The sequence below is a fragment of the Saccopteryx leptura genome, chromosome 1 (genome assembly GCF_036850995.1).
Source record: "Saccopteryx leptura isolate mSacLep1 chromosome 1, mSacLep1_pri_phased_curated, whole genome shotgun sequence".
Lineage (NCBI taxonomy): Eukaryota > Metazoa > Chordata > Mammalia > Chiroptera > Emballonuridae > Saccopteryx > Saccopteryx leptura.
This window is the reverse complement of record NC_089503.1, coordinates 587189-615050: the sequence shown is the minus strand read 5'-3', so window position 1 is coordinate 615050 and position 27862 is coordinate 587189. Positions and strand designations below refer to the sequence as shown.

Here is a 27862-nt window from a genome sequence, read left to right as displayed (position 1 = left end):
TGTGTGGGCGGGTCTGCACCTGTTGCCGCCGCTGGGGCTGTCGCCTCTGCGCACCTGGCCTAGGTGAGCCGCCCCGCCCCTCGGTGGCGCGCTCCCCGGGTCTTGGCAGCAGATGAGTGGCTGTCACGGCTCAGGCCCACGGGGGTGAGTGGAGGTCGTCGACTCCCAGAAGTAGGGACCAGGCCTCTTGCCTCCGGATCAGGAGAGCCCCTTGACCCGAGGAGCCCGTGACCGGGCTCGGTCCCTCAGGAAGTGGCCCAGAGCCGGGTTGGCCTGTCCCGGTCGCCCGGAAGCCCGAGCCCGTCAGCGAACCAGCAGCCTGGGCCTCCTCGCTCCGCCCGACGCGAGCAGTGACTTCCTTGTGACCTTTGCTCAGGAGAGGGGAGGGGAGTGCCGACATGCACAGCGACCCCCCCACCAACGCCCCAATCTCGGATCGCAGGCCTGAGGCTTCCCTGTTCGCGGGGGGCCGACCCGAACCCGAGAAACGCGCAGGGGCCGCGTCGCTCCGGTCTCCAGGCGGAGCCACCGCCATCTGCGCGCTCCCGCGCCCCATGCGCGCTCCGAGCCGGTGCGCGCGCTTGCTCGGCTGCCTGGTCGCCGCACCTGGAGGGTGGGAGCGCTCAGTCCTGTCTACCCCCGGGAAGGCGGGGAGAACCCGGCGCCGAGGAACCGGGAGAGCAACACGGAGCCCCTCGGCCTGCAGAGGCCACGGCCTCCTATGCGCGTTCTTTCTTTCCTTCAAGAGAGACGTCTGGGGCGCAGCATGCGCGAGGCGCACAAGGGCTGCGCGCCCCAGATGAGGGGGAGACGCCGGGAGAATACGGGGTGCTGAGCGGCAAAGCGGACGTTGGGCGGGGTCTGCCCAGCGGGGTTTCCGCCCCGCCCCTGCCTCGGGGCCCAGGCCCCGCCCCATCTCGCCTCGGGCCACGCTATCCCCGTTGGATGGTCCCAGACTATCCCGGGTCTCTGCAGGGCCCTCCGCGAACCGCCTGGTCATTTGAGCGGTTCTGGCATCTCATCGTGGTGCTGTCCGAGAACTTCCTGGGGCGGCCCTGGTGCAGCCACAGCTTCCCGTGGGTCTCACGCTGGTGTAGGGGTTGTGGGTGGCCCGGCCTCGACCTGCTGACGGTGCCGCCCCCACAGGGAGGGTCCCCACAGGGAGGGCTGCTGGAGCTCACGGCAAGACCCATCTTCATCACCTTCGAGGGCCAGCGGAGCGACACCCCGCGCACCCTGCGTTGCACCTGCTACACCAGCACCACCACCTGGTGCTGCCTGGAGCTGGAGCACCCACTCTGAGCCTTGTGGTAGTGACACCCACGTGTAAGGTGGTAAAGCCACAGTCGATATCAGTCCTGGACGGGCCGCGTGCAGACGCTTCTCTCAGCCACTAGGTTTCCCTAGCGCCAGTCACAAGGCATGATGGGTGTGCCATCAGAGTGGCCCAGGCTCTCTGCTGCCCCGTCCCTCCCATGTCGTTGACACCTCCCATAGTTCAGTCCTGGCCCTTGCTGTTGTCACAGCGTGCCATGGGTCCCCCAGGCAGAAATGTGGGTGTGGGCCATGTCATCCCTGCGGGAACCCAGCGCAAACATGACAACCCAGGGTCTGAACCACAGGGCTGCACAGGCTGCACGATGCTGCACCCCCAACACCACGGGTGCAACCTGCGCCATAGCATCATGGGTGCCCCGCGTGACACTTTGGGTGCTCCCTGCTCCCTCCAGCTGCCTCCATGCTGTTCAGTGTCTGCAGCTGTCTGTCCATGTGAACTTCTGCCCTGTGTCCTCAGCTTTCAGAGCCTGGGCGTCCCACCACCCTGGTGGGGGCAGTTGTCTGTCTCCCACAGGACAGCACTCTTGGGTGGTCCAGAGCCTTCCACAGTTGCTGCTTCGGGCCCACAGGACATGGAGGGGCCCTCCCTTTAGCCATCCGTGCACCCAGGGGTCAGCCATACATTTGTAGGACTTCAGGAGCTCTTCTCTCCCCAGCTGGTGTCCACAATGCCCAGGATGGAAGAGACAGTTTCTTTTGGGGACCTGTCTTACCCTCCGTCATCTGTGACCCAGTTTCTTCTGTAAGGAAATCAACTCTGGACTTTGGGTGTGGAGGGTTGGATGCTGGAGCTTACCTGGGTTAGGTGAGTCCCCAGGTTAAGAAGAGCGTTCAGGGAGCAGGGACGGTGGGGCATTGGGGAGTGTTCATGTGTCCCCTCTCCTGCTTCCCCTTAGGGGAATGGTGTCAATCTGACCCCTTCTACGGGGTAAACCACTTCTGCAGGTGCAGACGAGGGTTAGGGACTTTGGGAAGGTGTAACCTCGGTGGAGGGACTTTGGGAAGGTGTAACCTCGGTGGAGGGACTTTGGGAAGGTGTAACCTCGGTGGAGGGACTTTGGGAAGGTGTAACCTCGGTGGAGGGACTTTGGGAAGGTGTAACCTCGGTGGAGGGACTTTGGGAAGGTGTAACCTCCCCCACACACACGCTGCAGAAACCTCCCCTTTGCCAGGTATGGCGGGCATCTGGCGGGGCGGGGTGGAGGAACCAACGGAGGAGGAGGCGGCAGCGGGAAGACAGAAAAGGAGGAGAGAGGTGAGTCCCACCCAGAATCAGGTAGGACCCGCCAGGCTACACTGCGGTACTGCTGGTGCCTATGCACCTCTGCTGGCCCGACTCTGGGATACCACGGACTGCCAACATGCCGGTGAGTCGGCGCTGCGTGGGGTCCACACCGATGCCCCTTCCAGCCAGCCCCGCCAGCCTCCTGAGGAAAGTGCCCATGGGGTTCTTGAAGCCCAGGCTGAGGTGCCCATGGCAGAGCTGGACAGAGCCCTCGGCAGGGACTTTTCTTCCCACCATTTGGGGTGGGACAGAGGAGGACAGTTTTCCTCAGAGAGCAGCCAGGGATCCTGGCAACTCCACGGTGGGGAGTCTCACTGAGTAAGTGGACTCTAGATGGGCAGGGCATGTCCACCCCCAGTCCCAGACTGAGCAGCTTTGCCCTCGGCTGGCACCTGAGGGTGAGGGGGCTGTGACCCCCAGGGTGAGCTGACCTTGGGTAGGAGAGGCTCAGGGTAGCCAGCTGGGTCCTCTGCTCGCTGGGCGTCCCGCCCCAGGCAGAGGTGGGGGTAGTTGAGAGTTACTGGACTCTGATTCTGGTGGACAGAGCAGGAGGCTGTGAGGGGTCCTAGCAAGGTGGGCTGAAGAACACCCTGGGAGGACACCCTCTCTCCCCGCTGCCCAGGAAGAGGTCTCAGGGCAGGGCAGGCATCTGGGCGGGCAGTCTGGAGGAACCTGCTGCACGGTGCAAGGTGGAGAGCGAAACCAGCCTCCCACTGGGCCACCCAGGGGCCTCCCAGGTGTGGGCCCACAGGCAGCCTCTCACTCCACCTCTGCCCGGGGCCTCCTGGGTCCTTCCAGAGGCAGGTCTGGATCCTGGCATCCCCAGCCCGACCCCAGAGCCTCTGCTGGCTCCTTCCTCTCATGCTGGTCAGGTCCAAGCTGGGGTGGAGGACAGGCTGGGCGGGCTCAGGACCGGTGAGGAGAGAGCACCTAGCTTGCTGAGGAAGGAGAATCAACCCTCTGAAGGACAGGTGCAGGTGCAGACGGCTGGACCAGAGATCCCAGCCCCAGCTGGGTCTTTGCAGCTCTTCCCCTGCTCAAATCCTTCCCAGGGCTGCCTGTCGCCCCAGCTGAAGTACAAGCTCCCCAGACACTTGAGCCGTCCTCTGTGGTCTGGCTTCTGCCTGCCGACCCCCCAGCCTCACCTCCCAGCAGCTCTGTTCTTGCTCTGTAGGCTTCTGTAAAGCTAATGCCTGGAGGACCAAGTCTCTGGGCCAAGAAATGACCAAGTCTCAGGGCTGCCGAGTCCTCGGTCACTGGGAGTCTAACTTCCAAGTCCCTGGAGGTGCTGATTACTGAGTCCTGGGGTGCTGAGTACCTAATCCTTGGAGGTGCTTAGTACTGAGTCCTGGGGTGCTGAGTACCTAATCCTTGGAGGTGCTGAGTATTGAGTCCTTGGGTGCTGAGTACCTAATCCTTGGAGGTGCTGAGTACTGAGTTCTGAGAAGTGCTGAGTACCTAATCCTTGGAGGTGCTGAGTACTGAGTCCTGGGGTGCTGAGTACCTAATCCCCAGAGGTGCTTAGTACTGAGTCCTTGGGGTGCTGAATACCTAATCCTTGGAGGTGCTGAGTACTGAGTCCTGGTTGCTGAGTACCAAATCCTTGGAGGTGCTGAGTCCTGAGTCCTGGGAGTTGCTGAGTACTGAGTCCTTGGGGTGCTTAGTACCTAATCTTTGGAGGTGCTGAGTCCTGATTCCTGGGAGGTGCTGGGTACCTAATCCTTGGAGATGCTTGGTCCAGAGTCTCTGGACAGCAACTCCATGCTGCTCAGGGCCTGTGCACACGTTTCCATCTTCCAGGAGTTGCCCCTACATTTTCTCCTCCTGCCAACCTCTTGCACCACAAGGCCAACCTCCAGGCTACCCACTCTGCCTAGTAGGTGCCTGGCCCCTCCAGACCCCTGTGTCCACTTGCACCACACACTGCCCACGAGCAGGGCACACAGGGCAGGCCACCTCCTCAGGGAGTGTCTGGGATGGATGGATGGATGGATGGAGAGCACAGAAGGAATGATTTGACAGACGATGGGCACATCTGTACTGGGAGGGAGGGAAGGAGTGGATGGAGTCCGGACGACCTGCTTCAGAAGCTAAGCAGGCTGAGCCAGGGGGGGGCATTCGCTCGGAAGAGTGGTCAGAGGGCACCCGGCTGGGCCAGCCAGGGTCGTTCGTGTGCACTGTGGTGGGGGCAGGAGTCTCCCCTCGCTGGATGATGACATGGCACCCTACTTTCAGAGCTGAGTCAGGAGGCTCCAGGGTGTGATGTGTCCCTTAGGAATAATGAGGGGAGATCCACGTGTGTCCATGTGAGGCTGGAGGGGTGTCACATGTGCGTGCTCAATGTGACCCTCCAGGCCAGGCTCAGTGGTGGTCACTTCTGCACAGCTGTGTCCCTGGTCCCGCTGGTAACTGGGAGCCAGACTGGAAGGGCTGGACGGAGGGGACTTTCCCTGCTCTGACTCTTGGTGTCCCCAGCCATGGGCAGGAGGATCTCCCGGGCCTCAGGGTCTCTGGAAATTTCGGTGGGGACTGGAAGGACCAAAGGGACAGTTACGCCCCCTGGAGCCAGGTGCCCAGAGTCCATCAACTGGATGCTGGTGATACACATGTCCCGTCCTGTCTGGTTGAGACTTTACTCTGTTTCCTGAGACAGAGATACTTCAGCTCTGCCCCTTTCTGAAAACTTGTCTGTGAAAGGCAGGTTTCTCCTCTGGTCCAAGATAGGGGAGCAGTTTCAGGTCCTGCAAGCCACACCTGAGTGCAGGTGTCTGTGGGCTGTTGGTGGGAGGGCAGGGAGTGCCCAGGAGCCAAGGGGAAGGGAGACCACTCGGGAAGAGAGGTGATGCTCTAGGAGAGGGGGGCACAGGGCCAGGGCGGGCTCTGTGGCTGCCAGGGTTGACAGTCTCCGTGCTCAGGTGTGGGCAGCATGGAATTGCTGTCCGGAAACTGGACCAAGCACTGCCAAAGACGAGGTACTCAGCACCCGCAGGGACCCAGTACTCAGCTCTGTCTCTGTGGGACCCCAGCCTCTGACGCCGTTGCCACGGGGCTTCTCTGGTTGGAATGATGCTTTGCTGGCTCTTGTGACTGAGCATGGGGCGCAGACCCAGCCCATCCCGGGGCCAGTAGCTCCTGCTGTGTGTGGGGAGGAGTGGGCTGTTGGAGAAGGGCTGCAGCTCTAGTGAAACAAATAAAAAAGACACCCCGTTGAGTTTCACATTGTGTGTGTGTGTGTGTGTGTCCCATGATAACAATAATTGGGACATACTTATACCAAAAGGGATCTTGTTTATCTGAAATTCAAATGTGGCTGTATAGCCTGTGGTTTACCTCGCAATCCCGGGCGGCAGACTGGCTGGAGCAGTCCAGTCAGGCTTTCTGGAAGAGGCGTGCTTGAGCTTGGCAGGAATGTGGTTGGAGAAATGACAGGCGACGAGGTGGGGGACCAGGAGGGTGAAAGTTCGGGTCGTGGGCGACAGGAGCAGGGTGTGAGGGCCGTGAGCTGGGAAAGGGCTGGCCCTTTTGGGGGAAGGAAGGCATGGCAGAAGTCCAGGACAGGAGGATGAGACCACGTTGGGGAGGAGGGTGCCCAGACGTGCTGGCAGTAGGCGTGAGGCAGGTTCTCCCATGCATACAGTCCCTAAACTGCCCACCAAACTTTTGTGCCTGTGATGCTGGGTCTTTAACCTTCTGGGGTCCTTTGCTGCCCTGGGTAACTGTCAGCTGGGACACGGGCTGGGGTCCCTGTTACTCAGTGCTGTGCGGGGCTACAGGATACTTAGACAGTGGCATAACCCCGTGTGGGGCCAACACCATCATGGCCAAGGCTGCAGGTGGTGGGTGATCTTATTAGGGGTATGTGGTTTGGGCATTTCCTGGGCTCTCAGTTCCAAAGCCAGAGATCTGTCCCTGCACTTCTGTCCAGGGCTTCCCCTGCCTGGCCCCCTGCATGACCTGCTTTGACTGTCTGCCTCGTCCCCTAGGCCTCAGTCACCTTGTTCCCCCAGCAGAGGGGCTTTGGGGCTCTTTGTCTCAGCCCTCAGAGCCTGCTCACTGGCCCCCAGCTCCTGCTCCTCCTGCTCGTGCAGGGTTAGCACATCTGTTGGTGTCATAAAGAGTTATCAACACAGGCCCTGGCCTGTTGGCTCAGCAGTAGAGAGCATCAGCCCGGTGTGTGGAAGTCCCGGGTTCGATTCCCGGCCAGGGCACACAAGAGAAGCACCCATCTGCTTCTCCACCCCTCCCCCTCTCCTTCCTCTCTGTCTCTCTCTTCCCCTCCTGCAGCCAAGGCTCCATTGGAGCAAAGTTGGCCCGGGCACTGAGGATGGCTCTGTGGCCTCCGCCTCAGGTGCTAGAATGGCTCTGGTTGCAACAGAGCGACGCCCCGGATGGGCAGAGCATCGCCCCCTGGTGGGCGTGCCGGGTGGATCCTGGTCAGGCGCATGCGGGAGTCTCAGTGTCTCCCCGCTTCTCATTTTGGGGAAAAAAAGAGAAGAGTTGTAAACACAGAGCGGCAGCGCGGGCGCCCTGTGCCCTTTGCATCACTTCCCCTGAAGTCAGCGCCCATCGCCTGGGGCACTGGTCAACACGAGGAGCCCAGCAATGCTGCCTCCACCTGGACGTCACCAGGTTTCCCACTGGTCAGTGCAGGGTCGTCCCGTCTGGGACTGTCCCTCTGTCTGTCCTTATCCTTGGCCATCTGCCTCTTGGGTCAGCTCAGGGCCGGAGAAGGTCTTTCGGATGTTTTCTCACACTGAGAGGGGACTCCAGGTTTTTTGCTGGGTTTTTTTTTGGACAGAGACAGAGAGAGTCAGAGACAGGGTCAGACAGGAAGGGAGAGAGATGAGAAGCATGAATTCTTCCTTGTGGCACCTTAGTTGTTCATTGATTGCTTTCTTATATGTGCCTTGACCGGGGTTGGGGAGGCCGCAGCAGAGCCAGTGACCCCTTGCTCAAGCCAGCAACCTCGGGGTTTCGAATCTGGGCCCTCCAAGTCCCCGTCTGTCGCTCCATCCTGGGCGCCTGTGTTTTTTGTTTGTTTGTTTTTTGTTTTGTTTTTTTTCTTTCTGAAGCTGGAAACAGGGAGAGACAGTCAGACAGACTCCCGCATGCGCCCGACCGGGATCCACCCGGCACGCCCACCAGGGGCGATGCTCTGCCCCTCTGAGGCGTCGCTCTGCAGCGACCAAAGCCACTCTAGCGCCTGGGGCAGAGGCCAAGGAGCCATCCCCAGCGCCCGGGCCATCTTTGCTCCAATGGAGCCTTGGCTGCAGGAGGAGAAGAGAGAGACAGAGAGGAAGGAGAGGGGGAGGGGTGGAGAAGCAGATGGGCGCCCCTCCTGTGTGCCCTGGCCGGGAATCGAACCCAGGTCCCCCGCACGCCAGGCCGACGCTCTACCGCTGAGCCAACCGGCCAGGGCCTCGGCGCCTGTGTTTTAACCCCTCAGCGCCCAGGAGACACTCTCCTGTAGGAACGAGTGAAATCCTTCTGTGTGTCACCCTCCCGCCCCCAGGGTGAGGAGAGCCTCCAGATCGTGGTGGGGACCGAAGGGGAGAGTGTCCCACTGACGGAGTTCAGTTCTGAGGTGAGTCTCTGCTCGGACTGTCCCGGGCTCGACCCCTCCTGCTCTCTGATGCCTGGCTGATCTTAGCCTGAGCCCGTACCCACTTCCTGCAGACTGATTCCTCTGACCAGTCGGTGGACTACGTTCTTGTGGCCGATATTGGCACTCAGAGGAACCACACTTACAGTATCCACCCTCCGAGTGACAACAAGATGTTCCGCCCGCAAAAGCATTTCCTGGAAGAAAAGGGCTTCCGTTACAAGGTGGGCTGGCTCTGGAGGTTGGGGGGTAACGAGTGGGTCCCGTGAAGGGTCCGGAGAGGTGGCCTATGGTCTTGTGCCTGAGGGGCAGGGGCCGGGCCAGTGACCATGGATGGAAGGGAGGGTTCCGAGGGAGAGAAGAGTCCCATGTGGCCCTCCCCCAGGTGAGGAAGGACGGGAAGAAGGTGTTCTTTGGGATACAAGCTGACAGCAGGATCTTCACCTCGTACCACATGCTGCTCAAGAAGACCAAGGGTCCAGTCCCCAGCAGTTCCCACACGGGGGCACATTCTGCAGCTGGAAAACAAACGGGCCAGGCCACCACACAGGACATACCGGACATCACCACCAGGTGAGAGGCTGGCCTGCCATCTGGCCTGAAGGATCACTGCCTATGCCGCACACGACTGGTCCAGGCAGGACAGGCTCCCAGGCATGGCCTCAGGGCTCTGTGCCACGATTTCCGTGTCTGTGAAAAGGGATAATGACAGCTTTCACCTCTCTGAGCGTTCTGAAAGTTACATGGGACTTAAAAGGTGGACAGGATTCAGAGAGGCCGGGAGGACCGTCCCAGCCATCCCTTCTGGCACTGACCCCAAAGGAGGGTCGTTACCTCTCCAGTCCAGACCCAGGACCCCTCCCTGGCCATCTGTCCCCAGCCTCTCAGGAACCTAACACCTCTCTCTCTGAGCACCTGCTTCTTCCTGCTGACCCTCCCGTTCCACAAGCTGGTCCACCTGCTCTCCCCACATTGCTCCTCTGTTACCTGCCTGACTCATCCTAGGCCCCTGTGAGCTCAGCTGGGGTCTTTCCAGTGGAGACTGGCCAAGGACACTCCCGGCACGATTTGATGAAGAGAGGGATCTTTGAGGATTTGAGAGAAAGGAGGGGGCTCCTGGGGACCCAGGAGAACTGGTGGATCTCGGGGATGAGTAGGGGCCCCTTGATGGGTCCTGGGAGGAGCAGGCTGGGGTGAGTGCCCTGGGGCATCCAAGGATCCACGTCTCTCAGGAGGATCTCAGGAGGAGTGTGGCTCTGCAGGAAGATGCTCAGTTGTGTCACTTCTTAGCTGTGTAGCCTTGCGCAAGTCACTCAACCTCTCTGAGCCTCTGTCGCCACACAGGCAAAACAGCTCCCAGAGATGTAAAAGTGATTCATGTACATACAGGTGTAAGGTGTACTCTGAATGCATGGGGGCTTCAGAAAGGAGGTGTCCTTGTAGGAGGGGGTATCAGTCTAGGCTTCTGGGGTCCTTGGAGGAGATGGTCCTCATCCTGAAGCCACGTTAGCTGCCCCTTGGGGGAGGATTTCAGATGGTCAAGAATGAGTTCTTAGTTAAGTCCTGTATCTGGGCTCTGGTCAGGCCGTGAGGCAAGTAGGCTGTGGGCTCTGCCAGGGTGGTATGGGGTGAGGACCTGGCCAGACGGGGGCGGCATCCACACAGGGTACATGGTGCCATCCTGAACCAGCTCTTGTGTTCCAGAATCCGAATTGTCGACTTCATGCTGAACAGAAAGACAGCAGCTGGTGGTGAGGACAGAGTGGGCAGGTGGCCAGGGCAGTGGTCCACCAGGAGGGTACTAAGGTGGGGAGAATGGGACAGGGTCCTCCCTTCCTTCATTTTTTCTCTGACCTCAGACTCCCTGTAACCTTTAGACACTTTCCACGATTTGATGAAGAGAGGGATCTTTGAGACCAGGTTCCCCTTGCACAAGGTGAGAGGGGGGCTGGCTGGGGGAGGGTCTGACCTGAGGCTGGGACCCCAGGCAGGAAGCTCTTACTGTTGGTCACCTGTGCTCAGGAGGATAAAGTCCTGGAGAAGGAATGGGCCCGGTGGACAGAAATGTTCTGCAAGCAGCGCATTGGTAAAATCAGGTAATACTGCCCCAAACAAATCACATGTGTCCCCTTCACAGACGTGTCTGTGTGTCCCAGAGGCCCTCCTGTGCCCCCACCGACATAACTGTGCCCCCACAGACACACCTATACCCCTAGCAAACATGCGGCCGTGTCACACACTGACGTCTTCCATACAGACCCTCCGCGCCCCCCATGTGGTGTGCCCCACCCAGGCGCTTGCCCCTTGTGGTCACCCCTCGTGCGGTGGCCCTGACGGCGCCGCTGTGCCCATAGGGACTACTTTGGTGAGAAGGTGGCCCTGTACTTCGCCTGGCTGGGCTGGTACACCTACATGCTGGTGCCCGCCGCAGTAGTGGGCCTCATCGTCTTCCTGAGCGGCTTCTCCCTGTTCAGTGCCAGCCAGATCAGGTCAGGGGGCGGGCCTGTGGGGGCGTGGCCGCCAATGGGGCGGGGCGGGAAGGCTGTGGTGGGTGGGGCCAGGCAACGGCCGGGTGGGCGGGGTTATAATAGGTTGGGGGCGGGGCTGTGGGGCGTAGCCGCCAATGGGGCGGGGCCAGGCACCGGATGGGCGGGGTTATGATAGGTTGGGGGCGGGGCTGTGGGGCGTAGCCGCCAATGGGGCGGGGCGGGAAGGCTGTGGTGGGCGGGGTCAGGCACCGGGTGGGTGGGGTTATGATAGGTTGGGGGCGGGGCGTCAGGGAAGAGCCCCACCAGCCTGGTCCCCGCACCTCCAGCAAGGAGATCTGTGAAGCCGACAACATCTTCATGTGCCCACGCGGCGACTACAGCGGCCGATACCAACGCCTCTCGGACACCTGCACCTTTGCCAAGGTTAGCCGCACCTTTGCCAAGGGGAAAGGAAGCGGGGAAAAAACATGGCCAGCCCTAGAGACATGTGTCCCTCTCCCCAGCTCACCCACCTCTTTGACAACGAGGGCACCGTGGTGTTTGCCATCTTCATGGCTCTGTGGGGTGAGTTGCTGCAGGCACCTGGGGGGACCGGCCTGAGCTCCAGGGACACTCCTGCCCCCAGCGCCCTGGGCTACCACCCCAGGGACACCTGTAACGTTCCTCCGTGCTCCCACTGCAGCCACAGTGTTCCTGGAATTCTGGAAGCGGCAGCGAGCCCGTGTGGTCCAGAAGTGGCAGCTGTTCGAGTGGGATGAGGACCAGGTGAGGTGGGGCCAGGTGACCCAGGCAGGCGCTGTCTCTCTCCAGTGCCCTGTGTGGCCCAGACCTGGTTCTGCTGGGTCTACGGCACGTGTCCCGGGTCTGAGGTGTGTCCGGCGCCCTTCTCAGGAAGAAGTGGCGGTTGGGCTTGTCAGCTGTCTTGACTACGAGGACTACGAGCTGCCCTTGCATCGGCACTCCTACTGGAGAAGCACCGTCATCCTCGTCCTGACCCTGCTCATGGTACTCACTCCTGGGGAGCCTGTGGTGGGCTGGCAACGGGCTGCTGACCGTCCTCCTGTGCCCACTGTCCTGGCTACCCTCCTGCAGATCTGCCTCATGATTGGCATGGCCCATGCCCTGGTGGTCTGCCGTGTCCTGGCCTCCGCCTTCTTCAGCAGTTCGTCCTTGCCCTTCCTGGTGGAGCAGGTGACGACAGCTGTGGTGGTGACCGGAGCCGTGGTACACTACGTGACCATTGTCATCATGACGAAGGTGGGTGGATGGGACAGAAAGAATATGTGTGTGGGGGGTCTCCACTGAGGCCCAGAGTGAGCCCTCCTGTCTCTTCCCGCAGGTCAACAGGATAGTGGCCCTGAAGCTTTGTTCCTGGGGTGAGAACAGGGGCTCCCACCCCTCCCTGGCTTCCAAAGGGACATGAGAAGTGGACATGGGTGGTGGTGGGCCTTTCCTGCAATCTCCATTGCCTCTCCCACCAGAAGGTGGGAGCTCATACCTGGGAGACAGGTGAGGATTGCACACTCCAAGTGTCAGAATAGGGACAGACCCTGGCCAGATAGCTTGGTCGGTTAGAGCATTGTCCTGGTACGCAAAGGTTGCAGGTTCAGTCCCTGGTTAGGGCACATACAGAAACATATTGGTGTTTCTTTCTCTCTCTCTCTCTTACTAAAATTAATACGTTTTTTAAAAAGATTTTATTTATTGATTTTAAAGGTACGGTGGGAGGAATGAGAAGTGTTAATTCATAGTTGCCTCGCTTCAGTTGTTCATTGATTGCTTGTTGTATATACCTTGACTGGGCAAGTCCAGGGTTTCCAACTGGTGACCTCAGCAAATCAGGTCGATGCTTTATCCACTGCGCCACCACAGGTCAGGCTAATAAATAATTTTTTTTTTTTAATGAAAGAAAGAGAAAGAGAAAGAGAGAGAGACAGGGATAGGAAGACAGGAAGGGAGAGAGATGAGAAGCATCAATCCTTCGCTGTTGCACCTTAGTTGTTCATTGATTGCTTTCTCATATGTGCCCTGACCCTGGGGCTTCAGCTGATCCAATGACTCCTTGATCAAGCCAGCGATCTTAGGCTTCAAGCTAGTGACCTTTGGGTATAAGCCAGTGACCATAGGGTCATGTCTATGATCCCACACTCAAGCCAGCGACTCCACACTCAAGGTGGTGACCTTGGGGTTTCGAACCTCAGTCCTCAGGATCCCAGGCCGACGCTCTATCCACTGTCCCCCCACCTGCTCAGGATAAAGAAAAAAATTTTAAATACGATAAAGGTATAGAGACAGGCTGAGCGGAGGAGTGTTGTGGGGCGAAGGACAGGTGAGGGACAGCCTGTGTGTGTTCCCAGAGGAGCCCAGGACCTTCTCGGAGCACGAGAGCAAGTTCACCATCAAGTTCTTCACCCTGCAGTTCTTCGCACACTTCTCCTCGCTCATCTACATCGCCTTCATCCTGGGCAGGTGAGGGCCTCTCTCCACCGCATCTCCCCTCTAGAAATGGCAGTGCCTGCTCTTCTAAGGTTTTCTTCCTCACACTCAGAAGAAGGGGAAACCCAGTATAGAAATGTGTGGAGGTTGGCCCTGGCCGGTTGGCTCATTAGTAGAGCATCAGCCCGGCATGTGGAAGTCCCAGGTTCGATTTCTGGTCAGGGCACACATGAGAAGCGGCCATCTGCTTTTCTTCCCCTCCCTCTCCGCCTTCTCTCTCTCTTCTCCTCCCACAGCCATGGTTTGCATTTGTGTTGGTCCCCGGGCACTGAGGATGCTCCGTGGAGCCTCCGCCTCAGGATCTAAAAAGAGCTCGGTTGGGAGCCTGGCCCCAGATGGGCAGAGCATCGGCCCCAGACAGAGGTTGACAGGTGGATCCCAGTCGGGGTGTGTGCGGGAGTCTGCCTATCTCCCCTTCTCTCACTTACAATAAAAAAAGAAAAGAAGGAAATATGTGGAGGAAGCCCACAGCTTCCTGCAACCCTGTGGTCCCTGTGGTCCCGCCCCGAGGTGCCACCATCACCGCCCGTGGGTCTCACCAGACTTTCACACACTTTCATGCCCATGTGGACATATGTGGTCCTGTCCTGTAAATAACTAGCACTTTCTACACTGGAAACATGCTGGGGGCCACGTCCAGGTCCGCCTCGGTGGGGACGCCTCGATCACCTCTGCACTGTGCGCGCTCTTTGTGGGGGGCTGCCACCTGTTTCCCCACGTGAGCGGGTGCAGGTTTGACTCATTCCTCGTTACAAGCCTCACAGAAAAAGCTGCAATGAGCAGGCCGTGTAACTCGTGCATAGACTTCCCCTCACCTTCATTAGCGCAGTGAACATGTTTGGTTCAATCAATATACACTTTGTGTTTTCTGAATAGCATTACCCCATTTGTTCTGTGTTTCTTTCTTTTTAAATTTATTCTCTTGATTTTGAGAGAGAGAGAGAGACAGAAACATCAATTTGTTCCTGTATGTGCCCTGGCCAGAGATCAAACTGGCAACCTTTGTGTATTTGTACGATGTTCTAATCAACGGATGTATCCAGCCAGGGCTGTTCTGTGTTTGAAACTGTAAAGTACACACACGTTGCCAATTGATTCTACACTCTCTGCCAGAATTTTTATTTTTATTTTTTATATTCAGTGAGAGGTGGGGAGGCAGAAATACAGACTCCTGCATGCGCCAGGACTGGGATGCACCCGCATGCCCAGGAGGGGGTGGTGCGCTGTCCTTCTGGGGCCCTTGCTCCGTTGCTCAGCAACAGAGCTCTTCTTAGCCCCTGAGGTGGAGGCCATGGAGCCATCCTCAGTGTCTGGGGCCAATTCACTACAATTGAGCCAGTGGCTGTAGGAGGGGAAGAGAGAGAGAGAGAGAGAGAGAGAGAGAGAGAGAGAGAGAGAGAAGGGTGGAGAAACAGATGGGCACCTCTCCTGTGTGCCCTGGCCGGGACTCGACCCTGACACATCCCCAGACTGGGTTGATGCTCTACCACTGAGCCAATGGGCCAGGCCCTGGCAGCAACCTTAATGCCATTTTCTCTGTAAGATGACAGTCATGGTCACCAGGAATTAGGACATGGATGTCTTCGGGGGTGGTCATTCTTTCTACCACAAAATACAACCTGGGTTTTTCTCTTGGAGAACACGTTTCCTCTGTGGAATCTTTGTCCATGTTTCTCAGTACAGAAGTTTTATAATTTTCTTCACACGGGGCCCACGGATGTGTGACTTTCACTGTCGTTGTTCTACAACTTTTCTGGTGTAGGTGACAGGTGAGACCTGCTGTGTCTCCCACTGGCTCCGTGGCATCCAGGAACGCCGGTTAGCTTGGCGTCAGCCTGGTTCCCTCTGAGCCCCAGATCAGTCCATTTATCCAGTCTTTCAGTTGCTCGATTTTGATTTTTCAGGCACATATTCACATTTCCTGAAACAAGTCTTTCCTCTGGAAATTTATTTTGCTCCAAACTGTGTTCAGTAAAAGTTGAACTGTAGGCCCTGGCCGGTTGGCTCAGTGGTAGAGCGTCAGCCTGGCGTGCGGAAGTCCCGGGTTCGATTCCCGGCCAGGGCACACAGGAGAGGTGCCCATCTGCTTCTCCACCCCTCCCGCTCTCCTTCCTCTCTGTCTCTCTCTTCCCCTCCCGCAGCCGAGGCTCCATTGGAGCAAAGATGGCCCAGGCGCTGGGAATGGCTCCTTGGCCTCTGCCCCAGGCTCTAGAGTGGCTCTGGTCAGGGCAGAGCGATGCCCCAGATGGGCAGAGCATCGCCCCCTGGTGGGCATGCCGGGTGGATCCCGGTCGGGCACATGCGGGAGTCTGTCTGACTGCCTCCCCGTTTCCAGCTTCAGAAAAATACACACACACACACACACACAGTTGAACTGTAGTGAGGGGTGCCTCCAGGGTCTCACCATGGAGCATGAGCCCCACCTCGGAGTACTAGTTTGTACTATTCATCATGGTATATGGGAATCAGGTGATTTAAACACTAAGTTACCCTCTGTGCACGCTTCCGTGGGGGCGAACGGAGGCTCTCCTAACAAGCCTTGCCTAGAACACGTCTCGGCACGACCAGCGGAGCCATCCCCCGTGCACATGTGATGTGCTTGCGTGTAAGCCTCTGCTCACCTGCAGGGAGGGCTCCTTTTCTTCCCTTCCACTGTGCCCCACGTCCCTGCTGTCCTCTGGCCCACCCCCTCCAGTTAGAGACAGGTGCTGCCCTCAGCCTCGCTGTCCTTCTAGGATCAACGGTCACCCTGGGAAGTCTGTGCGCCTGGCGGGCTTGTGGAAGCTGGAGGAGGTCAGTCGGTCCTGGACGCCCTACTGCCGTGTCCCTCACCTGTCCTCGTCCCGGGCCTGACCCCCCCTCCCTGCCTGCCCACAGTGCCATCTCAGCGGCTGCATGATGGACCTGTTTGTGCAGATGGCCATCATCATGGGTCTGAAACAGACCCTCAGCAACTGCGTGGAGTACCTGAAACCGTGAGGACCTGTCCTTCCTGGGGGCCCGTCCTCCGCCCCGTCTCCTGGAGCCAGTAGCTCCCAGGGGGCCCTCCCCCTACCCCCCGCAACGCTCCCCGTTCCCCACCCGATTCTCCTCTCCACCAGGTGGCTGAGCCACAAGTGGCGTTCAAGGTGGGGCAGTGTATCCGAGGACCCCGAGCTGGGGCACTGGCAGCGTAACTACCTCCTGAACCCTGTCAACCCCTTCAGCCTGTTTGACGAGTTCATGGAGATGAGTGCGTGGGTGGGAGCTGGGGCTCGGGGGTGAGTGTGGGCGCTCGGGGACTGGCGTGGGAAGAAGCTGGGGGCTGGGGGCGCGGGAGCTCAGGGTGACGCGCCCCCCGCGCAGTGATCCAGTACGGCTTCACCACCATCTTCGTGGCCGCCTTCCCGCTGGCCCCGTTGCTCGCGCTCTTCAGCAACCTTGTGCAGATCCGCCTGGACGCCATCAAGATGTTGAAGCTGCAGCGTCGCCTGGTACCACGCAAGGCCAATGACATCGGTCAGGGTCCAGCGGGGTTGCTGCGCAGGGCGGGGCGCTCAGCCTGGGGCAGGGATCGCAAGGGGCGCCGGGACCAAGCTTATCCCCCTCTGCCCACAAACAGTCTTCCAGGTTTTCCCGGGATTGGCTAAGATGGGGGTCTGGCAAGGGGGTGTTCAGCCCACAGGAAGAGGCACAGCTGCACCCACTGCTCAGGCTGCTCCCTCCCATCCTGGGATCTGACTGAAGGGCCTGGAGCTTCCTTGGGGGGCCCAGGCAGAGTGGTCGGCCTCTGAGAACAGGGAGCTGATGGAGGGAGGGGCCCCCATCAGTGCGGGTGGCCGCAGTCACCCCGACTGGCCTCACTGAGGCAGGCAGGTGTCAGGGACAGCTGGAGTGCTGGACGTGGGCAGAGGGGGGAAGCTCTGTGAGAGAGGCCCCAGATTGGATCCAGGTGGAGGGGTGCCACCCTGGAGTGGGACCCAGGAGGTGGAGCAGGCTTGTGGGCAGCTGAGGGGTTCAGACATACAGGAGGGGTGGGGAGACCCGAGCCCCTCCCGTCTCAGTGAAGGACAAGGGGGTCAGAGAGGGGAGGCTGAGCTCTGGGGGCCTGGTCAGCTCTGCTCACCAGTGGCCTGGCCCCGTGGTTGCAATGGGGTGCCATTCGCTCTCGGCCTCGAGGGAGGGACAGGTGGAGGCGGGTGGGCTGCACCAGTGGTCATGGCTCGAGTAACCAGATGCCGTCCCCTGACTGCTGTGACCCAGGGACCTGGCTGCAGCTTCTGGAGACCATCGGCGTGCTGGCGGTCATTGCCAATGGGATGGTCATAGCCTTCACATCCGAGTTCATCCCCAGGACGGTGTACAAGTACCGCTACGGACCATGCCGAGAGGCCCACGCTACAGTCGAGTAAGGGTGGCTGCCACAGAGCTCCTGGGGGAGCCTCCAGCTGTCCAGAGACCCCTGGGAAAACTGGCCCAGCCACCCCCCAGCAAGGGGAGCCCTGGGGAAGGGCCTGATGCTGCCAATATTGCCTCTTGCACTGACCTGCAGACCCCGGCTGGAGCCGGGAGTTAGGGTTAGGGTTAAGGTTAGGTCCCAGAACCAGGGTCTGAGCAGGAACTGAACACCTGCTCTCCAAAAGTCAGACCCTCTGTGGTCTGCTCCGGCACAGGAGGGCAGAGCAATGTCCTGATCCAGCCCCTCCAGCCTCTAAGGGGGTTCCCTCTAAAGCTCCCCTCAGCCCTGCAGGGGAGGCAGTTGGTTGTGGCACACCGAGTCCGTACTGCTTGTCCCAGAGGCCCCCTCCCACATAAGGGAATAGAGGAGGGGGTCTGCTCTGCGCCCCACCCTGATGACCCCACCAGACAGGACTAAGCAGCAAGGAAGCACTGTAGAGACCTGAAGAGGCCACAACCTTAACCCCCCTATCCCTATCTCCTCTCGCCACCAGCTGTCTCACCGGCTACATCAACCACAGTCTGTCCGTGTTTTATACCAAGGACTTCCAGTACCCTGTCAAGATAAAGGACTCAGAGAATGTCACTGAATGCAGGTTTGGACCTCCTCCCACCCCCATGAGTGCCCTCTGAACTCCTGACCCCTGACCTTAGGTCCTTCCCCACCCCAGGTACCGGGACTACCGCAACTCTCAGGACTACAACTTCTCAGAACAGTTCTGGGTCCTCCTGGCCATCCGCCTGGCCTTCCTCATCCTCTTTGAGGTGGGCCAGACCTGGGGGGCCCTCCTCCCTCCCCCCCCAGCCCAGCCTGCTTGAGCTCCCCACTGAGCCCCTGTCCCCACCCCCAGCACGTGGCGTTGTGCATCAAGCTTGTAGCTGCCTGGTTCGTGCCTGATGTCCCTCAGTCAGTGAAGAACAAGGTTCTGCAGGACAAGTACAAGGTTCTGGATGACAAGTACCGGATGCCCCAGGAGAAGTTGAATGGGGGACCGAGGCAGCAGTGTGGGATGGGCCTGGGTCCCAGGACCCCTGCCAACTTCACTCCTACCTCCAGTACCATCCCCAAGAAAACAGAGGTGTGAGGGACCCAGAGCTCTTGCTGGTGCCAAAAGCAGAGACTCAAAGAGTCGCCACTGTGACTGCCCACCCTGCCCGTGGCTGTGTGTGTGCACGGGGGTGGGGGTGTGAGAGACTCACCTATAAGTGGGTGTATGTGGGGGTTCACAGGAGGCCTGTATATATGTGGGGTTCTGGGAGGCCCGTGTATAGGAGGGGCGTCGGGAGGTCTGTGTATACGAGGGGTGCTGGGAGGCCTGTTCCATCCGTAGGTCTCAGGTTTGGCACAACCCTGACTCGAACTCGGTGACTACTGCCACTCATACAACTGGGAGGTGAGGGGCTTCTTATGCAGTCACAGCCCAGGAAAACCAGCTGTTCCTGGGCCTTCCTCTGACTTCTGGGCCCCATCCTGGCCCAACCCATCCTGGCTGGTCAGGGGCCCCTGACCCCACCTCTTTGGCTTACATGGGCCAGCAGAACTTTTAATAATAAAATAAAATCTCGTTGTGTCAACTTTTCAGATTTTGGTGGATTGTGTCTGCTTTCAGGGCTAGAAGGGAAACTGAGGCCCAATGAGGAAAGGTCTGGATTTGGCAGGGAGCCTCCTGGCCCTCCTCCTTCGAGTTTCCATGAGCTTCCATGGTGGGGCCCTTACTGAGAAGTTCTACTCTTCCTGCACCTGGGGTTTAGGGGCTGGAGTCAAGGCAGGCTTCCTGGAGGAAGAGGAAAAGCTGGGGAGGAGTAGCAGAACCACAAAAGGTGCCCCTACAGAAGGATGGTGGAGTCTCCAAGGAGTCCCTCCCCGGCTCCGATGTTTTCAGGGCTGGTTGAGCTAGTTTGGCTGTGCCCCTGGGCCTGGCCACGGGGCTCCTGAGCGCCAGTTTTGCGCTCCAGCCTTGGGCACCAAGCGGGACACTTGGGTCCGTCCTCGGCGCCGTGTGTGGGCGGGTCTGCACCTGTTGCCGCCGCTGGGGCTGTCGCCTCTGCGCACCTGGCCTAGGTGAGCCGCCCCGCCCCTCGGTCGCGCGCTCCCCAGGTCTTGGCAGCAGATGAGTGGCAGTCACGGCTCAGGCCCACGGGGTGAGTGAGGTCGCCGACTTTCAGAAGTCGGGACCAGACCAGCTGCTTGGGGACTAGGTGGGCCCCTTTCCCCGAGGAGCCCCAGGTTGGGCTCGGTCCCGCAGGAAGTGGCCCAGAGCCGGGTTGGCCTGTCCCGGTCGTCCGGAAGCCCGAGCCCGTCAGCGAACCAGCAGCTTGGGCCTCCTCGCTCCGCCCGACGCGAGCAGTGACTTCCTTGTGACCTTTGCTCAGGAGAGGGGAGGGGAGTGCCGACATGCACAGAGACCCCCCACCACCACCAACGCCCCAATCTCGGATCGCAGGCCTGAGGCTTCCCTGTTCGCGGGGGGCCGACCCGTACCCGAGAAACGCGCAGGGGCTGCGTCGCTTCGGTCTCCAGGCGGAGCCACCGCCATCTGCGCGCTCCCGCGCCCCATGCGCGCTCCGAGCCGGTGCGCGCGCTTGCCCGGCTGCCTGCTCGCCGCACCTGGAGGGTGGGAGCGCTCAGTCCTGTCTACCCCCGGGAAGGCGGAGCGCAGTAGTGGGGTGTGTAGCGGGGAGAACCCGGCGCCGTGGGCCTGGGAGAGCAACACGGAGCCCCTCGGCCTGAAAAGCCACGGCCTCCTATGCACGTTCTTTCTTTCCTTCAAGAGAGACGTCTGGGGCGCAGCATGCGCGCGGCGCACGAGGGCTGCGCACCCCAGATGAGGGGCAGACGCCGGAGACTACGGGGTGCTGAGCGGCAAAGCCGGCGTGGGGCCGGAGGCCCCGCGCGGGCGTTAGGGCGGAGGAGGCAGGGCTTTCTAGGAACCACAGATGTGGGGCCAAAAATGCTGGGCAGTGCAGGGGGCGTGTTTGGATTCCGAGGGGGTTTTCGCGAGAGCGCCGGAAGCCATGTGGGTTTTTCTGCTCCCCTTGGATACTGGGCCTGGGAAGCCAAGGAAGGTGAGGGACGTCAGCAGAGGGGGGTGTGCAGATCGGCTGGGTGCTGGTGGCACAGCGAGGCACACGGTTCAGTGGACCGTGGCCGGAGTTTTGAGAGGCAGCGACTCTGTTGGGGAACACGGGGGGAGCTCAGCTCTGCTTCCTTCCGGTGCTCCTAGGCAGTTCAGAGGTGGTCACTGCGCCCAGGCGCTCTGCTGTCTGCACAGCCTCCTGGCCGCTAGGCACCTCAGGGAGAGGCTGGTACGTCCAGCAGGCTGAGGCTCATTCAGTGGGACCTTCACCCAGGGTTCTTGAGGGGCCACAGAGGGGCTGACCAGGCTGGGACAAGGTCAGATTAAGGATGTCAGAAAGCTGATGCTACACTGAAGATACTCTACTGGTGGCCCCGTGTGGTAAGGGCAGGGATGGGGGCTCATTTCTGTGGATATCGTTAACCAGCCACTTCTTACTGGGCCCTGAGTCCCAGGTCAGTCTGGGGGTGGAGACGGTAGGGACAACTGGAAATGCTGGCTGTCCGGGGGACCCTCTGCCCAGGTCCCCTCTTTACTTCCTTATCTGGAAAAGGGGGCACTGTCCTCTTATCCCAGCCTGAAACCAAGGTCTACAACATGATACCACAGCCCACTTATAACTGCTTACCATTTGGGGACCACACCCGAGAGGTGGGCAGGGAGGAGACCCAAGAGCCCTTGCTCAAGGCCCCATTGTTGGCCGGAGTTTCCACAGGACACCCCCTCACCCTAGCAAGTCGGAGGTTAGAGACACACCTGGCCGCTCACTTAGTGGGGGAGGGAAGGGCATAGAGACTCCTCCCCCACTTCCCTAGTGTGAAGTCTCCAGAAAGCGGGCTGCCCTGCACTGCCCAGCTGGCCCTCGTGTGCGTGCAGAACCGTCCTGACTTGTGGCTCTGCTTGCCAGGACGCCCTCCCATGGCTCTGGGCCCCATCCTCTGGGCAGCCTCCCCCCCACACCTCAGGCCTGGCCTCGGGAAGTGCGGGAAGTACGCTGCCTGGGGGGCTGGGGCGGGCCCAGAGGAAGGAGCCCTTGACTCAGAGCTACAGGAAGAGCCGCGCGGGCAGGCGGGGCCGGCCGTGGCAGACGAGGCCAGAGCCACCAACTGCCTGCCTGCCTGGAGGGGGTGGGTACCTGGGTGGGGTTTAGACTTAGGAGAGGATGTGACTGCAGGGCCAGGAAGCGACGGCAAAGTTCTGATTAAAACACAAACAAAAGCCAGGTCCTCACCCTGCTCGGTGATGGGTCCAGAGCAGCCCTGGAGCTTTGGACTGGGCCAGGGGCCCAGCTGAGCAGAGTTTGCTCCCAAGTGCAGATCAATGGCCCCTCTGACCAGCATCCCCAGCAGGAGGAAAGAACCGGAACCAGGTGACTTTGTGTCCTCCCACAGCGGCCCCGCTGCTCTGCTCTGCGTGAGCCTGGACCCTCACTCGGTGATGCCTTCTGGGCCAGAGGCCTGTTCTTGGAGTCAGGCCTGGCTCAGGGGAGGCCCGCGGCATGTGTGGCATGTGTGTACTTGTGACAGTGAGGGACAACCGGAGGCTGTGTGTGTGTGTGTGCCAAGGGTGGGTGTGTGGTTGTGTGTAATGGGGAGGGTGCAGGACCTGTTCCAAGTATGTGTGTTGTGCGCCCACTCTGCAGACCACAGAGTGTTGGAGGTGTGGGAGCGTGCCCAGGGGCCAAGGGGGAGCTTAGTGCAGATGTGTGGGAGGAGGGGCTGTGTGTACAGGGGGAGGGTGTGCAACACAGACTGCAAGGGAGGGGTGTGAAAGGGGTGAGTGTGCAGGAGAGCTCACCCCCTGGCCTCATGAGGGTGCCAGAGGGTGTGGGCGCACTACCCCTCCCTGGGTCATCACGGTGGCCCTGGGGCAGGTGAAGGGTAGCCGAGAGCCCCTCCCCTCCCTCTTGTAAGGTGCCTGTGGAGACGCTGTGTTGCTGTCCCTGTGCTCGGCTGGCAGCTGGCGCACAGTGCTGTCTGTGGCCAAAGTTATATGTTAACTCATTTTGTTCTTGTTTAACTTGCTCCCTGGGGATAGCAGCAGCCTCTGACCCCTCCTGGCGCCCTGACTGACCCACCACAAAGACAGAAAGCAAGTCCTGTCCAGCCCTTGGGGTCCAGTCTGCTCAGCTAAGGAGCCTGTGGCGTCAGGGGTGATACCGTGGCCAGCCTGCCCACGGAGGCCCTGGTCAGACCATGGCAGGTAGATGGGTCAGAGAGGGCTGGGTGGGCACGGCCCCACTCTCACCCGCACCTCACTGGCTCCAGGCTGCCAGGTCGCCGGGTTCTGCTCACACTCCTCCAGGCGTGTGGGGGTGGGTGCTGCTGGGGGGTGCAGAGGGAGATCTGGGCTGCTGGGGGGTGCAGAGGGAGATCTGGGCTGCTGGGGGGTGCAGAGGGAGATCTGGGCTGCTGGGGGGTGCAGGGGGTTGCAGAGGGAGATCTGGGCTGCTGGGGGGTACAGGGGGTGCAGAGGGAAATCTGGGCTGCTGGGGGGGGCGCTGCACCACCAGATGATGGCTATTTTCTAAGACTCCTACTAGTGCTCATCAGCCAATTTTTTTTTTTTTTTTTTTTGCATTTTTCTGAAGCTGGAAACAGGGAGAGACAGTCAGACAGACTCCCGCATGCGCCCTACCGGGATCCACCCGGCAGGCCCACCAGGGGCGATGCTCTGCCCATCCTGGGCGTCACCATGTTGCGACCAGAGCACTCTAGCGCCTGAGGTAGAGGCCAAGGAGCCATCCCCAGCGCCCGGGCCATCTTTGCTCCAATGGAGCCTTGGCTGCGGGAGGGGAAGAGAGAGACAGAGAGGAAGGCGCGGCGGAGGGGTGGAGAAGCAAATGGGTGCTTCTCCTGTGTGCCCTGGCCGGGAATCGAACCCGGGTCCTCCACACGCTAGGCCGACGCTCTACCACTGAGCCAACCGGCCAGGGCCTCATCAGCCAAATTTTAAGATGAGAAATTTCTGGTCTCAGAGAGGTGGGAAGGCTTGCCCATGGTCAGCAGAGGGTCCTGGAGACCTTGCTCCCATTCCAGTCCCTGAGTCCCTGAAACCACCAGCGGCCACACTCACTCAAGCTCCCCCAGGAGCAGCCAGGGCTGAGGCTGCAGCGTCTGGCCCTTCATCCAGGGCTCATGTCCTAGGTGGACGAGCGGCCAGATGCTGGACATGTCACCAGCCATCCTGTTTTTCCTAGACCATAGATCACGTGGACAGTGGAAGCCTGGTGTCCTGAGCATGGCTAGCTAACCTGTTGGGTCTTCTCTCTGCAGGCGTCTGCAACAAGCCCCCTGACTTCCTCTCTCCTGCCGGAAACCAGGTCCTGGGGCCTGCCCTGGGCAGTGTGGTCACTCTGAACTGCACGGCCTGGGTGGTTTCTGCACCCTACTGTCCCCTGCCTTCCGTCCAGTGGCTAAAAGATGACCTGCCGCTGGGCAATGAAAGCCATTATGACCTTCACGAGGATTCTTGGTAAGAGACCACCCTGGATATGCCTATGACCTGCCGCCCGGTCTTAGAACCACCTGGAGAGTGACATCTCAGACATGACGGGCAGAGTGCCTCTCTGGACACAGACTGAGGGTCAGGGACCGGAAGGACAGGTGGCCCCCATGGATACCCTGTTTACCACCCAAGGCCTTGGGTGCTGGCCGAGTCCTACAGCCTGAAGGAGGCTGGGATCAGAGGACCCCCGGGACCCAGACCCAGGATCAGGGTGCCTGTCGCTAAACAGATCCACACCCCTCCAGAATCTACCTCTTCTCTTAGCTCACGGCCCCCGGGCCGCCCAGGAAGACCAAACCTGCAGCCTCTCTGGGTGAATCCCAGGCAGGTGGGCCTCTGGGGTGTCCACTGATGTTCTCAGGCCCCTGGTGAGAGGTTGGGGCCTGGTCTCCTCAGGGTCAAGGCCAACTTGTCAGAGGTGCTTGTATCCAGCGTCCTGGGGGTCAACCTGACCAGAGCTAAGGACTACGGGACCTTCACCTGTTCTGTCCAGAATACCAGCTCCTCCTCCTTCCTTCTCCGGAGAGCTGGTGAGGAGGAAAACACAGGGGTGCAGGGTAGGAGGGAGGCCTGGGGAGGAGGGCTTGGGGAGCCCAGAGACTGGAGGGTGCTGGGGGAGGGGGACAGTGGCTCAGGCTGCAGCTCTGTCCCCAGGCCCCGCGGGCCACTTGGCAGCGGTGTTGGCCTCACTGCTGGTCCTGCTGGCCCTGCTTCTGGCGGCCCTGCTGTACGTGAAGTGCCGACTCAGTGTGCAGCTCTGGTACCAGGACGTGTACGGGGAGGTGGAGATGAACGGTGAGTGGGCGGGGGTCAGCCGCAGGGCCTCCCTAAACTCTGCTCTGGGCAGGGGGTCGTTCCTAGTAAGCGGAGGCAGCTCTGGAGGTGGGAGAAGGATGCCCCAGCCTCGGAGGGCTCTGGTGAGCACCTATTCCAGGAAAGAGGGACCCCATGCAGCCCAGGAGGGCATAGGGCCTGGGTCAGCCGGAGGGGCAGGCAGCCTGTATTCTGCTGCACGACTCCACTCGCAATCCAGTATTGGGGAAGGGTGTGCGTGTGGGGGACGGGCCTGGGCCCTGTGTGCGCGTGTGGGGAGAAGGTTAGGGACCCCCAGGGAACGGCCCCTGGAAGTGGCTGCGGACTTTGAAGGTGGATGCGCTGACCCACCGCCGTCTGTCTGCAGACGGGAAGCTCTACGACGCCTACGTCTCCTACAGCGACAGCCCGGAAGATCGGAAGTTCGTGAACTTCATCCTGAAGCCGCAGCTGGAGCGGCGTCGGGGCTACAAACTCTTTTTGGACGACCGCGACCTCCTGCCACGGGCGGGTACGGTGGGTGGGGCGGGTACGGTGGCGGTGGCGGCGCCCGTCGGGGTTTCCGCCCCTCCCCCTCCTCTGGGCCCAGGCCCCGCCCCATCTCGCCTCGGGCCACGCCCCCTAGGGCCACGCCCCCTCGGTCCGTCTTACCCGGGGTTTCCCCCGCAGAGCCCTCCGCGGACCTCCTGGTGAACTTGAGCCGCTGCCGGCGCCTCATCGTGGTGCTGTCCGAGGCCTTCCTGGGGCGGCCCTGGTGCAGCCACAGTTTCCGGTGCGTCCCACGCTGGGTGAGGGGTGGTGGGTGGCCCGGCCTCGACCTGCTGACGGTGCCGCCCCCACAGGGAGGGCCTGTGCCGGCTGCTGGAGCTCACGCGCAGACCCATCTTCATCACCTTCGAGGGCCAGCGCCGCGACACCGCCGCGCACCCCGCGTTGCACCTGCTGCGCCAGCACCGCCACCTGGTGACCCTGCTGCGCTGGAGGCCCGGCTCTGTGGTGCGCAGGGTGTTGTGGGCTCTGGAGTGGGTGCGGGTTCCGTGGCCTGCTGCCCGGAGGACCCTCCTTTGAAGTTCCAGGAGCCAGTGGATGCACTGCAGAGCGTGTTGTTTGGGGCGCGGGAGGGGGAGTGGCTTCATCGCTTGCAACCCCCATGTGTTCACGTGCACTGTGTCCCACCTTGGCCCCTAGACGCCTTCCTCCGATTTTTGGAAAGAGCTCCAGTTGGCCCTGCCGCGGAAGGTGCAGTACAGAGCGATGGAGGGGGACCCCCAGACCCAGCTGCAGGATGACAAGGACCCCATGCTGATTGTGCAAGCCCGAGTTCCGGAGGGTCGGACCCTGGACGCGGAGCTGGACCCCGACCCAGAAGGCGACCTGGGTATGGGCACACAGCCCCGCTCCTGACCCTGAGAAACTCGGCCTGGGGTGGAGCGGGCTGCACAGGGTAGAGGCGACCCCTCCCTGCTGTCCCTGGATGGGATTGACCCCCAAGGACTCCCTCACTTGATAGCTTCCTCTCCAGAGGCACTTGGGCCTGAGGCCTGCCCAGAGCCTCAAATATCACCACCCAGGGCAGTGAGCAGGGAGTGAGCTCAGCTTAAGGCCTGGTGGTGCCCCTTCTCCAGGTGTCCGAGGACCAGTCTTTGGGGAGCCACCTGCTCTGCCGCCTGCCAGTGGGGTCTCGCTGGGAGAGGGCCGGGGCAGCGAGATGGACGTCTCGGACCTTGGCTCCCGCAACTACAGCGCCCGCGTGGACTTCTACTGCCTGGTGTCCAAGGACGACGTGTAGCCAGTTCCTCAGCTCCAGCAGAGCCACAGTGACAGCTGGGAGTGGGACCATGGACCCCGCCTGCCTGGGGCCCTGGGACCCCTGGGGAAGGGGGTGGCCCCAGTGCCCCTTTTTGTGCCAGAAAATAAAGTCTTGTTGGACCCTGCCTGGGCCTGTCCTCTCCTGGGGCAGGAAGCGGGGATGCAATGCCCTTCACCGGATACCTCTCCTGCCGCCTCGGGCTCTCCAGGGCCCTCGACTCCTCTCTCGTTTCATTCCCAGGGCCATTCAGACACCAGATCTGGCTGTCCGTCCCAGCCGTCCCTCTCTCCGTCCTTCTCCGTCCTGCGCTAGCTCAGGCACATCTCTTACCACAGCCTCCTCGGGTCCCTCAGCTAGGGGTCAGCATGGCTGTCCCCACCCCCTCTGATCCAGACCCATCCTGGGGAGTCAGGTCCCGTCGAGACTTTGAGTTCTGAGGCTTTGCAGAACTTGCTTGTAAAGCCTGGTTGTAAAAACATCAGCGGGGGCCCTGGCCGGTTGGCTCAGCGGTAGAGCGTCGGCCTAGCGTGCGGAGGACCCGGGTTCGATTCCCGGCCAGGGCACACAGGAGAAGCACCCATTTGCTTCTCCACCCCTCCGCCGCGCTTTCCTCTCTGTCTCTCTCTTCCCCTCCCGCAGCCAAGGCTCCATTGGAGCAAAAATGGCCCGGGCGCTGGGGATGGCTCTGTGGCCTCTGCCTCAGGCGCTAGAGTGGCTCTGGTCACAACATGGCAACACCCAGGATGGGCAGAGCATCGCCCCCTGGTGGGCAGAGCGTCGCCCCCTGGTGGGTGTGCCGGGTGGATCCCGGTCGGGCGCATGCGGGAGTCTGTCTGACTGTCTCTCCCTGTTTCCAGCTTCAGAAAAATGAAAGAAAAAAAAAAAAAAAAGAAAAAAAAAAAAACATCAGCGGGAGTTGTACAACCAAGTGGTCTGGTTCAGTGAGATGGGGGAGGGGTCCCAGAACCTACTGGATCCCAAGCCTCAGATGGACAACTTGAAGGTCCC

At 60.5% G+C, this 27862-nt stretch overlaps 2 protein-coding genes across 11 annotated transcripts; both read left to right on the top strand.

Moving 5' to 3' along the window:
• The first annotated feature begins 56 nt into the window (after positions 1-56).
• On the top strand, positions 57-27002 carry SIGIRR (single Ig and TIR domain containing). 10 transcript variants are annotated; one of them, XM_066366539.1, is made up of 10 exons: positions 57-144; positions 22762-22926; positions 24000-24198; positions 24628-24761; positions 24886-25026; positions 25412-25555; positions 25714-25816; positions 25887-26040; positions 26233-26422; positions 26670-27001. In XM_066366539.1, the coding sequence occupies exons 2-10, from the start codon at positions 22920-22922 to the stop codon at positions 26831-26833; spliced, it is 1236 nt and encodes a 411-aa protein (XP_066222636.1). In that variant the 5' UTR covers positions 57-144; positions 22762-22919; the 3' UTR covers positions 26834-27001. The 10 variants fall into 10 exon arrangements, with proteins under 10 accessions (XP_066222636.1, XP_066222884.1, XP_066222618.1 ...); XM_066366787.1 differs by having other exon boundaries at positions 65-144; positions 22765-22926; XM_066366521.1 differs by lacking the exon at positions 57-144 and adding an exon at positions 19733-19793 and having other exon boundaries at positions 22765-22926.
• On the top strand, positions 8092-19217 carry LOC136393629 (anoctamin-9-like). The gene is made up of 22 exons (XM_066366283.1): positions 8092-8207; positions 8300-8449; positions 8611-8798; positions 9930-9976; positions 10103-10161; positions 10248-10321; positions 10580-10714; positions 11041-11137; positions 11218-11278; positions 11397-11479; positions 11606-11719; positions 11807-11971; positions 12054-12090; positions 13072-13183; positions 15946-16003; positions 16088-16185; positions 16312-16442; positions 16556-16708; positions 17453-17597; positions 18142-18243; positions 18319-18412; positions 18499-19217. The coding sequence occupies exons 2-22, from the start codon at positions 8399-8401 to the stop codon at positions 18730-18732; spliced, it is 2238 nt and encodes a 745-aa protein (XP_066222380.1). The 5' UTR covers positions 8092-8207; positions 8300-8398; the 3' UTR covers positions 18733-19217.
• Positions 27003-27862: the final 860 nt, after the last annotated feature.